The 13,500-nt window shown below is 39.3% G+C and overlaps 1 protein-coding gene across 5 annotated transcripts in view; it reads left to right on the top strand.

The window, feature by feature from the left end:
• nup93 (nucleoporin 93) overlaps positions 1-13,500 on the top strand; it is a 137,228-nt gene that overhangs the window by 94,027 nt on the left and 29,701 nt on the right. For 3 of the 5 annotated variants that reach the window (XM_085991218.1, XM_085991220.1, XM_085991219.1), the window contains one exon: positions 6,770-6,832. In XM_085991218.1, the coding sequence (XP_085847344.1) occupies positions 6,770-6,832 (63 nt within the window). Of the gene's footprint in view, positions 1-4,189; positions 4,553-6,769; positions 6,833-10,227; positions 10,588-13,500 lie in introns of those variants that run through there. The other 2 variants (XM_085991221.1, XM_085991222.1) reach the window with 2 other exon arrangements.

Genomic DNA, 13,500 nt, shown 5'->3' on the forward strand with positions numbered 1-13,500 from the left:
ATTCTGGTGCGGCTGATCAATAAGCAGGAGGATGCTGTGCTGACATGAGTTTTGACTTTTCCATAGCTTGCTTCTATAGCCATCCACAATGAGAGGCAGTCTCATAACTGCGCTGAATATTAAAATGCAGTAGTGAGGCAAACAGTAACTGGAGATGGCGTGATCTGCTGATGTCTGTCATGGACTGCTGCTTCAGAGTAGGTTGCGAATAGGGTGTCGGGCTTTTTGCTTTTGCCTAAATAAACTGCCTTTGATTGTATGATACGATTATATGGGATTTACAATGGTAAAAAGACACTATCAGCAGGTCACACAAAGAGTGGCTGCATTGACCTTGCCCTCAAGCCTTTAATAAATCACAAGGGACAGACAAAAATCTTGCTAATAGGGATTGAGGCAGATGATGCATTGGAGATGGTGGAAAAAGCCGGAAGGATAGTATTACCCACAGTGTGTGGAGAGAATAGAGGCGGGAGAATGGGGGGGGTAAATTCACGCTAATGACTTAATGGTAGCCTAAAGCTGCTGCCAGGTCAGATTCATTAGTTGCTGACGTGGATCTGCAGACAGGCTGGCTTTGTACTGGAACATCAACTTGCTCAGCTGCAGCATGACAATAAAAGCTGCTGTGTCATTGGCATGGAGGATGGGGACAGAGGGTGACATTGATGTCATTTATGTTGAATATATTATGAACATTTTTCCAATTTTAACAAGCTTCCTTAATTTCTAGGAAGCTGTGATTTTTGACCATTGCACACACTAATGCTCTTTGCCTCCCCCCTCCCCCCCCCCCCCCCAAACCTCCATTGAATTTAATTGAACCTGAATACGCTCTCTATTTAAATGTAGTATTTAGCTCGCATGTGCTGACATACCTTAGTTATGGAGAGGACAAGGAACGAACATGGTCTCTTACTTCCTGAAAGCAACATTTTTCTGAAATGATGTCCTTCAAATAAACCATTGTGTATGTCTTTGCATCCTTTTTGCAAGTTCTCATTTGCAGCCCTCTGGCCCGTATATACCAGGAGTCTGGAGTTGCCTGAGTTAGCCATTTCCTCATGCTTCTCCTTATTGCAAACCAGGTTGTAGCGATGAAAGGACAGCACAGTAACCTATCTCAACCAGTCCCCTTCGCCTTCCCTCCCACCCCACCTCCCTTAAGCTGAGGAATGCTAAGGCTAGTTGTAAGGGTGGGGGATAGAGTTCTGATTTGTGAAGTTACATCCAATGGACTCCTGAACTTTCATAATTTCATATTTTGCTATAATATGGTCAGACTTTTCTCTAATGGACTATACAAACCTCTTTACTAAAATTATCTCTCATCCCCATCACCACTAAAGTTGTGATGGTCTGGAGCGGAGCTCTACCATGATAAGATTTACTCCTATTACTGCTCCCTGAATCTGTGATCAATATTTGATTGGTAACACTTGTGAGAAAATGCTTTATTGTCATTCTCAAGGTGAGGGATGTCTGTTATGGGCAATAGGAGTATTCCTTTTTAGATACCCAGTGTCCGCATCGAGCACTGAGGTCAGAGACCAGTAAGGCTTCCGCTATTCTGTCCAAATGTGCCGTAGTAGAACTGCAGTGGACCATCTACTGTATCAGTGACATTACTTGCACCACACCATCTTCTGAAGGAGACAGGAAGAACTTATAGGCAATTTTCTGCCCACTTGAAACTTGATAGGCTGAGATAGAAAGCTTTATTTCATTAATCTTGACTGGATTCATACCAGATTTTAGAGATGAAAAAGCAGCATATTAACTGATATCGCCCAGTCTCCTCCACCCTCCCTCAATTCCTGTAAATATGAGTTTTCCCAATATTTGTGGATTCTAAAGATGGCATTTGCCCTGTAGCCTGGGGCTATGTAAAATATCTAAATGGCAAATGTTTAAAATCAAAATGAAGCTCATCCCATTTTGACTTCAGAAAAACACAGTTTCCACATTTGGGATATTTAAAATGGCTGGCAGTACTGACCTATCCTTGTGAATGGTCAGGAACAGCCAAATGTTACCCTGGAAATAAAAAAAAGTCTGACTTGCGATTCTCAAGTCAAGAATACATTAACTCTAAGCCATGTGCCTTTTTACACGTTAAATGTATTCTAAATTATAACAATTGATACTGTGACTGGCTGCAGAAATTCTGTTCTGATCTTCAAGTTTGCCTGTTGATTCTGGTAAAAGGAATTTTGTGTCTTTAGCACCGTACAATGACAACCGTATAGACTGGCTGGCTGGGATTGAATAATGAGGCTGTAATTTAAACCAAGGGTTCACATGATGCCATAAATTCTGAGAGCAGCAAGTGCTGTTTATTGATGCCATCTGAACCCTGAAATTAAATTACAGTCTTATGCTCCCTAAAACCAATCCTGTTGTGTTTCACAAGATATGCTGAACCTGTCTTTAGAAAAATAAAGCTATCATTCTGGCTGTGCTGTTGGTTTAGTGGGTGAGAAACTGCTGACATTGCTGCAGAATAATTGCACCATGAGATTCACAGTATAATTCGAATTATTTTTACCATTGTGTTGTAAATTGTTCTGGAATGAAAAGCTGTGCACAAATTACAAGACTTCATCTTTTAAATTGCATCAGCCGGCCCAGTTTCTGTGCATAAAATGGGTTAATACAGCTCTGTCGTTTTCAGTATGACATTACATATCATTTTTTCCCCCCAATTAATAATTTTAATTTAAGAGCATGGCATTCACCCATGTAGTAGTTCAGTGGTTAAAATAAATGCAATGTAAATTTAAAAACTTGGCCCTGAAGGAATGGACTCGCACCGTCGACTATATGCATTTGTTAGCTGGGGAAAGTGCTTCACTCTGATCTGAATTGACTGAGTGCTGCTGTCTCTAGAAGTTTCTGTGGCTTTCTGCAATTTGATGACGGTGCCATTGTCTGATTGTATAGAATAAACTGGCCTGATTCTGATCATTGAGACTAACTCTCACTTTAGGTCTTGCCACAGCAGCTTTACATCCAGATATAACCCCTAGTCTGACCTGCGAGGCATTGTTATTTACCTCGCTAGTACCATAATATCAATACATGGATAAATAGTCCAATAATGGGAAGCTGGGAAAATCACAGAAGCTATACTGTCCAAATCTGAATTAGTTTGGGATGAGTATCACCTTTGACTTAAAATCTTAAATCATTTTTTTTTCAGTAGCTGGATTGCATATTGTAAATAGCACAAATAGTGTCAATGTTGACTGTGTAACATATGAGATCCTTTAGTTATGTTATTAAGTAACCTGTGGATCTCCATTAAAGAAAAATCCTACCAATTTAGTTTATATTCCAGTTTAATTTATAATCTACCTAATCTTTATCTTAAACCTACTGTGTTTATCTTAAGATATCTAGTGTAATAATGCAGAGTTATCTGGTGTTTTATGATAGTGAAGGTTAACGTTTGCAATTTCCGCAGTATTACAAAGAATGTCATTGTAGAGCGAACACGGGAATGCACAAGATTATTTTTAATGCGGTATACGCTGCTGATTTTCAGGCTTGGAAAATGCAGATTGTAGCAAGAGAGCACAATCGTAGTTCTCATACAGCAACATGTCTGTGTGTTCCATATTGTGCTCAAATGGGCAGTGACTATTAATTCTGCTGCATTTCCCATCTGCGCTTGGCCAGCAGTTAGGAAAGACACTTTGTGATATTGGTGCTTGCTTAAATGGCGGAAGCTGGTCAGTCTTGCCGCTGGATAAAGGAAGGGAGAAAATGCTACATCTCTGCTCCATGCTTCATGACATATGCTAATAAAGGCTGCTAGCTTAAGAAAATAGCTTCACATCTGTGATTAAATTGTGTAGCTCCCAGTGTTGCTTGATTCTGCAGCCGCATTTACCTCATTAACAAAACATGACAGCTAAAAGGATTATTAGCCTGATTTCAAGGCAGGATGTCGGAAGTCATCAAAAATTCCCATTATCATAAATTGCAGTGGGCCAAGGGAGAAAAAAAAGGTTGAATCATCTTTCCTCCCACCCTCCCCCCCCTTCTCTCTCTCCTCCCCCCCCCCCCCATCAAATTGATATGGTACAGTCCTTTAACAATAAAACAAATCCCTGTGTAACCCTAAAACCGTAGCACACATCAGAGCAGCCAGCTTCAGACTGCTGAGGTGGTTTTGGAATTCACATTTTGCAGTACTGTGGAATGGGTGAACTGCAGTGCATGCATTCGTGAAATAGACTCAGCTGATTGTCAGCTCCCTAGACACTGAGCTGCTTGTTAATTATGCTCCCGGACTGTTGACTGTATCAACAGTTCTGGGAATCTCGGTGCTTTTTTTTTTGCTGTACAAGGGGGAGCTACAGCAACGAGATATACATTAGGCAGCATCAGAAACTGATCTGGAGTGTGAAGCACCCCAGAAAGGCCTTGAAGTGCATTAGCTGTATTATTAAGTAGAGCATTGCCGTACATCTGACAGAGCGAACTCCATCAAGTGCGTCCGTTGAACCCGTATTCGTTTTTTAAAAAAAAGAGGCACATTCTCCAGGTAAGGAAACTGATTTTTAAATTTAATTAGTCATACTGTAGCCATGTAGGAAGCGATGTTTAACAAATTTAGGGTGGGGTCGTGCTGCGCCTTCCAGCCGAAAGCTTCGTGTTGCGTCGCTCTGCTTATCAGTTGCCATTTTCAATTGTTCTGTTTCAAGGAGTGTACTATGCAGTAAGTATAATGGACTGCTGTGTCTTGTAGTAATGTGAAATATGTATTTTTTTTAATTGTTTGGCTGGAGAAAGTATTCATTTGGATGCATATAGTAAGTCCTTTAAATACAATTCTTTGTCCAGGTTTTCTGATGACTGTGGAAATGGCAGCTGTACAGATGCTGGACCAGTAGCATTAATCCTGCTCCTTCATTCACTTCAGCTGATTTTCCTTAACCCTCTCCACTTTCCTCCTTATTTTTAATCTTCCCCGATTGTTGCACATCCGTAAACTGTATTGATGACTCGGACTGCTAATGCCATCTTTGCCCCCTTTATCTATGTCTTTTGTTTCCTATTTTAGTACTGAACTGTTTTCTTCTGGTCTAGTACATTAGGAAACCTGACCAGGATGACGATGCCTGGTATTAAATGTGCCTATGCAATTCCACTGTTGCCTTTTTAAGTTCATCGATGAAATTTCGAATATTAAAGACTTTGTGTGAAGGTGTAGCCTCACGAAATGCATCATTTTACTTTGGTTATCAAATTGCAGCAATACTGAAGGGTTGAATTGATTCTAAATCTTTTAATAAAAAAATAAAGTAATACAAAATGTTTTATTTTTTCATAATTATGTTCAAAAGTACAATCACTTAAAAGTGATTAGGCTTCGTATAATTTAGTCTCCTGCAAAAAATAATGAAATTGAATCAGATGCCGCTTTAGGGTTAGCTGGTTATAAATGTGGATTGCTACGTATTGCCATTAGCACATGAGGTTGTAAAATGGTCATTAAAACTTGTAATTAACAACTTTTATTTGGTCAGTATGATTGTGCATTGTGACTATTTTCAGTGTCTTGGCGGCACTCCTCCCTTTTATTTTTAAAAAGTGTCCATTCAAAGATATTCTAATTATCCATTGTTTCAAAGGACTTGCCACTGAAGACATGGGTGTGTCAAGTAACTGCGTCATATACAGCCTCTTTGCAGTTTGAAGCCATTTCTACATTTTTGCTTCTAGTGTATTTAGAAGATTAAGGAAACGCTGTTTCCATGTGTGAAGAACTGGAATGGACAAGTGTCTGGAGAAATTGCAGTTGCAATTATTATTAACCCAATTCTGATTTTTATAGTTTCCTTATTGCAATATTATTTAGAAACATACAGTACAAATTGATAACATGTGGATTAACACTAAAGTTATTTTAAAATTGTGCTTAAAATGTTCTAAAGTGCAGGAAATTGTGATTTTTATGTATATCACCATTTCCTGCACTATATAAAAACTTACAACTTTGCAGCATCATTCTTGCAATTGCTATGCCAAGGCATGAATCATTGTCCATTAGATGTCTGAGATGGGGTGGGGTCATTTGAATGATTGCTGCACCATTGAGCACATGCTGCACAGAGTAGGGGGCCAAATGAAGACAGCTCTACAGTTTGGGGGTGAGAAATGACAATGAAGATGATGATAAAGAAGCTAATTAGCAATTTTTTCCCACTTGTCATTTCCACTGATGTTCTCTATGCAGGTTAAGGAGCAACGGAGATGCCTGCAGAGAGAGACTGGTGGGAAGCTGCCGTTTCACCTCCTATTTTTGCATAATAGTTTTTTTTTGTTCATGTCAGAATGGCAGCTGCTGGGTATTGCCCCAAATATGAAGCAGAGTAGAAATATGTTGTCTAAATAGACTAAATTCCCAATTCCACAGAGTAAATGAATGCGTTAAGCATCACTGGTTAAATGCGTAGGCGAAGGTAATTTTACATTCCTATTGAGAATGCCTGGTAGTCGGCTGCACTATAAGCTAATAGGTATTTAGCAGGATATAATTTTGGATTTTGCATAGTTGATGCAGTCTATATGTGTGACACAAATTACTCAAGGCATCTGTAGATAACTGCTTTCAGCAGGTTGATAATATGCTATGGATTTTGTTTAGCACCGTTCTCTGGATTTACTAATTATGCAAACTGTGCAGTGATGGTGAAGCCTGGTGTGACAGCATTTCAAGCACTGGCATGACACTGATGTGACTTCCTTTACCCTCTAGGGTTTTCTGAAGAATGAACGCGATAATGCACTGCTGTCAGCTATTGAAGAGTCCAGGAAGAGGGTAAGTGAAATTTTCCAATAGTATTTTAATAATGTTTTTTAACGATATCAGACTGCAAAATGCTATTTTGTTGGGATCCACCAACCACAGTCAAAATGAAACAAAATCTATGGTGCTACATACGTGCAATACATGTACCCAATTTCTCTGTTTCCAATAAAATGGCAAAATGTTTTTGCTTGCAGTGGAATGGCTCAGAGCTTGGACACCTTTTTATAATATTGCTAAAAGAAACTTGGTTTTGATTTACTTTTGAATCAAGGTGCTTGGTCGTTTTTTTTGCAGATTGAGCCATATTCTTGGTGTTGTGCAATGCGCAGTAAATTTGAGGATCTAAAACTGTATGGTGTGGCGTATTAGCGGAACAATAATGGATTCACCCTATGCCACCATAGTTGAATGTTTGAGTCCCTGCGGTTGGTGGCGCGCACAAGCTCACTGCCCAGAATGTGGGAGCAGCTTTGTCAGTTCTCTACCAAGTCGCTAGGTGGCTTGTCTCATTGTACTGAAGAGCTGGCAATTGAGCTCCCTTGCTGCATTATAAATTGGTGTCAATTCAACACATCTGTAGAGCTGCACTGATGTTGAAATCCTTGGAGAAGTCCATGGGCCCAATTTGCATGGTCTCTCCACCTATCGGCAAAGTTTGAATTGTATATAAACATATATGTGCGCACACATGCACCTTGACGAATCTGTAGATAATGAAAATATTCCATTTCCTGTCAAAAATAAGTAAATTATGCACAAACACCTATGGAAACATTCAAAAACACCTGGAATACAGTGCTTGGAAAGGACAAAAGAATGGAGCATGAGGGTGTTTGAAAGAGAACATTACCGAATTTTTTAAAACTTAAAAATTCATTCTCCATTTGCAAAATTGCGAAAAATTGTATCAGTTAAGGTTACAGTGCGGTTTAAGTAGTGAACAAAATGAATCACAATTTTTATTCATTGATTTCTAAACATTTTATTAATTCAACTAAATTTAGTCCCATTGAAAGGAACTGAAACAGGAAACATTTGTTTGTAATATATGATGCATAAATTACAGATTTGAATTTCATTCTGCAATATTTTCATTTTCCAAACCAAAAGGCTGCAGGAAGTATGTTCAAAAATATCTTTAAATAATGGCCTCATTTATTACCTGGAGCCGGCCGTGTTGAAACAAAATGTTTCCAATTCTCTCCTTTCCTCTCCTGTAACTGGTCGGCTCATACTGATTTATACTTCGACCGGTGCTCATCAGCCCTTTGGCACCTCGCCCAAGTCGCCATTCTTCACGTGTGAGTGCAGAGGAGACTTTGAGCAGTTGGGCGGCGTCACGGCTGAGCCCAATGTTGTCCTTACCTGATGCCCGCACACAAGCGCACTTTCCAGCAGGGGTCATTGGAGAGCTGTCAGAAATGGGTACCATGGCTTGAAGTCTTTCTAGTTCTTAATCTCTGAACTCTTGAGGCTAATTGTAGAACTATGGCGAAGTCAGACCAGAACAGAAATCAAAGCTGGAAATTAGAGCTAGCTCAATGCCTCACCAAGCAATGCATTTAACCTCTGAGCCAGCATGATGTCAAAAATTTATATTTAAGAAAAACATGTTTCTTGTCTTTTTAACCTAAATCTTGTCTATTTTGTCAGACATAATATTTCCTACCATCCTTTTGTCTTTGAATGACAACATGTGTAAGTATACCAGTGATATTGAAGTTAATCACCTGCAATGGCTTTTCTTCCCACTCCTGCATCGTTACCTCTGGTGTCACTCAAAGATCTATCCTGGGCCCCCTCCTATATCTCATCTACATGCTGCCCCTCGGCGACATCATCCAAAAGCACGGCGTACATTTCTACATGTACGCTAACAACACCCCGACAACAGTTCTCTTGACCCTCTAATTTGTCAGACTGCTTGTCTGACATCCAGTACTGGATGAGCAGAAATTTTCTCCAATTAAATATTGGGAAGAGTGAAGCCATTGCCTTTGGTTGCCGCCATAAACTCCATTCCCTAGCCACTGACTCCATCCCTCTCCCTAACATCTGTCTGAGGCTCAACCACACGGTTCGCAACCTTGGTGTCATATTTGACCCTGAAATGCGCTTCAGACCACATATCCGCGCCATCATTAAGACCGCCTATTTCCACCTCCGTAACTTGATTATTCCAATGCACTCCTGGCTGGCTGCCACATTCTAGCCTAGGTAAACTTGAGGTCATCCAAAACTCTGCTGCCTGTGTCCTAACTCGCACCAAGTCTCGTTCACCCATCACCCATTGCTGACCTACTTTGGCTCCCAGTTAAGCAATGCCTCGATTTTAAAATTCTCATCTTTGTTTTCAAATCTCTCCATGGCCTCGCCCCTCTCTCTCTCTCTAATCCCCTCCAGCTCGCCCCGCCTCCCCGAGATATCTGCGCTCCTCTAATTCTAGCCTCTTGAGCATCCCTGATGTTAATCGCTCAACCATTGGGTGGCCGTGCCTTCAGCTGCCAAGTTCCTAAGCTCTGGAATTCCCTGCCTAAACCTCTCCACCTCTCTTTCCTCTTAAGACACTCCTTAAAACCTACCTCTTCTAATTTCTCTTAATTTCTCCTTATGTGACTCAGTGTCAAATTTTGTTTTAGAACACTCCTATGAAGCGCCTTGGGATGTTATACTACATTAAAGGCTCTATATAGATGCAAGTTGATAATCTGAGAAGCCCCTAATTGTTCCATTCAAATCTAAATTATAACAAACTGGTAAGTTAAACCTACACATGTAGAATTAAAAATGATGCTCAACCAGTGGCACATGTTATTTGAAGTTTTGCTAACGAAGTGGAATGTTTACACAATGGAAGTCAGTTAACAACAACAACACCAACTTGCATTTATATAGCATCTTTAATGCCAAGGCGTTTCACAGGAACGTTATCAAACAAAATTTGACACCAAGCCACATGAGATATTAGGGCAGATGACCAAAAGCTTGGTTGAAGAGGTTGGTTTTAATGAACATCTTAAAGTTATTTGATTCCATATTGACATTGTACTAACATGACAACTCCCTTTATCCTTCCTAAAACAAATTTTCAGCATGGTTTTTCTGTGACAACTCCCCACCACTGCACCGCCCCACCGCCCCCCCCCCCCCAACAAAACCCCCGGTCCAAAAAACCCTTGAAACCTACTGCGCCCCCCAACCCCCGGTCCAAAAAACCCTTGAAACCTATTTTTTTTATCTGATGATTTTTAACTAATTTTGAAAAACACTTTTTTAAGTCAAAATAGTCCACTGCAGCAATACATGGCAGTAAAGATATAGATTGTAGTAAAATAAGTTACTTTATTTCATAGAAATAGCCTGGCATAGAGCCCTGGCAAAGGATTTTTAGTAATTTATGGAAGTTTACTATATTTAAAATAGTTGTGTTCTCCTTAGCATATAAGATGCTTAAATAAAAGTTTAATAAGTGTTTGGACAGTGACGCAGGATATTTTTTGAAAACTTAGATAAAAGGGAAATAACTAATCCCTCTCTTTCTCTTCACACTTCCCCGTCATATATACTAACGCCGACAGTCGCAGCCTATACCTGACGAATGGCTACACCACTTGGTCACCCCTGGAATCATATCCCAGCAAGAGTCACCACCTTCTGGAGAAAAGGGGAAAATGTATTATTAAATATTGTCTCAAGCAATTTTGACAAGCTTTTACTATGACCATGGTTCAGGGTGATTATACAATGGAAAAACAGGGTTTTAGGTATTTCAATTAGCATACAATATATTGACATTTAAATGGCTTATGAACATATAAGTGAATGGATTTGCAATAATTTGTCAAATTAATCTAGCAGACCTAATATGGCTTGCTTAGTGGGTGCTATACCTTTCCACATGTATAAAATCTATACCATTGATCTGTGATCCAACCATATTCCCATTTCAGGTTATGTGTTTTTGCTGACAACTCTGGTGTATAAATTTAAGGCTGTATGACATTTGAGAATATCTACCAAAAGCCATTGAGAGGCCACCCAGTGACTTGTCCTGCATTGTTTCTTCATGAAGTCAAAATAAATCATTTCTAAGTTAATGCATGGTGACCATGCTCAACTAAGGGTTTGATCTGAAGAAGCCCATTGTGAATTACATCATCCAGTAGATAACCTAATGTCCCACAGTTTTATATGTTTAAAAAATAATTGGGGGTGAGGTGGGCAGGGAGGGAGGGGGGAGGAACACATTTTTGTCTTGGTCCAGAAAGGTGTGAAAGAAAACTTTGTGATGGCCAATCAAATAAAATTTCAGCACCCAGGTTTCCAAATATTTGAAAGGGAAGTCCTATATCTGACAGATGGAAGTTGCTTGAAGATCCAAGAGAAAGCAAAACATTTAGGCTAAAATTTCAAGAAGATGTAGGTGTCCTGTGATTGGCTGAATACCTTCACTGGCCATGTGCTTGTGACCGATTTTTGCCACCATCCATAAAATGGATGGAACAGGCCACTCATCTAATGCTCACCTCCGATACTCAGAACCTTAATTTCTCATCTATGAATTTCCTAAAGTGCTAGCAGCTCACTGCTTTGTAAGTACTGGAACGGACCATCCAGTCTTTGAATTTGATTCCAACGTGGAATATTTGTGTCGCTTGTTGGGATAGTGTGAATGCCCCAAAGCTAACCTCAACTTAACAACTGTGCTCGGTGATACAACAGCGACTGTCCCTGCAGAATCTCATGCCCTGGTAACCACAAAATCTAATCTTGCCCAAAAATGGTAGTACTAGATATTGCCTATCCAAGAACGTCAGGACTCAACTTCCTCTGAAAATGATTTGAAATGAACAATCTCCCATTTTATAGTTTTAACAGACATTTTAATTTTGGTCACTGTGTGATTGGCTAGTGCCCTTCTCCCTAATGTAGTGAGCTGAGCGCACAAGGAGACATGCTAATGAAAGACTACGCTAGCGCTGATTCGCTGTTTCACAAATGAACTACTGCTTTTTGCAATTTATTTTGTGCATTTATGACTCATTATAAAGATAAACAGAATATTACTGCTTGTTTTTATTTTACAGGTGTTACCAATCTTTCACCTTGTTTTCAATGCCTCCCAAAGGATATGTGATTAAATGTATGCTCTCTCTGATACTTGTAAAGGGTCAAAAAACAAAATGATTTTTGGTAGCCTGAGTGTTACCCAGGGGATGTGACCCTACAACAAAGGGTCATTCTCTGCTCTGAGAGAACCTGGGTTGAATATCAACCAGAGTAGAGGTGTAGGGTGTGTTCTGGAGGCTTTTGCATTGCTCATACTTCATTGAAGGTTTGTTTACATCTATAATGTACTGCACTTAGTCTATAGCACAGGAAGTATTTGAGAACAGTGCTAAATAAAATGTGACTTCTATTGATTATTAAAATGATTAAATATTTATAATGGATCGTAGGAAAATGGTCCTATTTCCTTATGAATTCCCTGTCTCACATAGTAATATGTGCCATTGTACTGAGCAACACCCAAATTGTTCAAATCATCTTTTTCCCCCGGCTACACAGCTTATAAACTTTAAAAACTCAAATTATATTTTAATGTTCAGCTTGCTATAAGAAAAATGATCTTCTATTGGCCAGGGATTTTTGTTAGGGGAGGGGTGAATTAGCAGTTTGTTGCCGAGCTTAGTTGAATATTTAGATTCAGATAAAATTTTCAGTTGATCAGTGGATTGCTATTTCTATGGGGAGATGTACAGAGTAATTTGGGGCTTAATTATAGTGATTCATTCTCCAATTCCAGGAACGCTGAACATTGTTTTCTTAGCAAATACATCCATGACCTATTTTAAAATCTTCATTTGCACTTCAGTGTAATACTACACACTCTGGTCTGTCTCACCCAGAGCTAAAGCTTGTTGTAGGCACCAAGTTGAAATTTGGGCACCCGTTGAAGAACCAGTCACCACCTCAGTACTACAATGTGTACTAATTTGAGCTCAGATTTTGATTTTAATATAAAGTCCAGTGTCTTAAAGTTTTAGCTACCATTGTAAAGTGCACAAACTTTAGGTATTTAGAATGAAGAATATTGAGTCTTTAATGGATTCTATAATTAAAGGGTGCTTCCTAGCACTAGTCACAGGAGCGCTAATTGCTGCCCACTGGAAAGATGAGTTAAGATAGGCTAACTATATATTAAGCTTATTTCAAAAGCAAAAATTAATATTCTGGTATCTGTCCAAAATCTGCGCTGATTGAAGCACATTATATTGTAAAAAATTATTGATTCTTTCCAAAACTCTGACCGTAACGGTGCTTGGACTGTGGAAGTAAACTGAATCAATGTGACATTTGAATTGCAGCTTGAATGCATCCTGGAATAATTAGTCAGTAAACTGCAAAGATCAATTTATTGATCACACAAATGAGAATTTGAATTGTAGACTGATTTGCAGGTGGTTCAAATTATGCTGACTCCACAGCTTTCTAATCTGAATAAATCACATCAGCAATGAAGATACCTAAAATGGCACAGCACAAGTTGATGCCTGACTCTGTTTGATAAAGAAAGCTTTTCCTGTACATGTTACAGTATTTGAATTATTTATTTTTACCTTTTGATCAGCATGCCATGGCTGAAAATATAATAGCTTCTAAATTCACTTTGAATA

This window comes from Somniosus microcephalus, chromosome 6 (assembly GCF_052327205.1).
Source record: "Somniosus microcephalus isolate GS21.2 chromosome 6, FLI_Smic_1.0, whole genome shotgun sequence".
Lineage (NCBI taxonomy): Eukaryota > Metazoa > Chordata > Chondrichthyes > Squaliformes > Somniosidae > Somniosus > Somniosus microcephalus.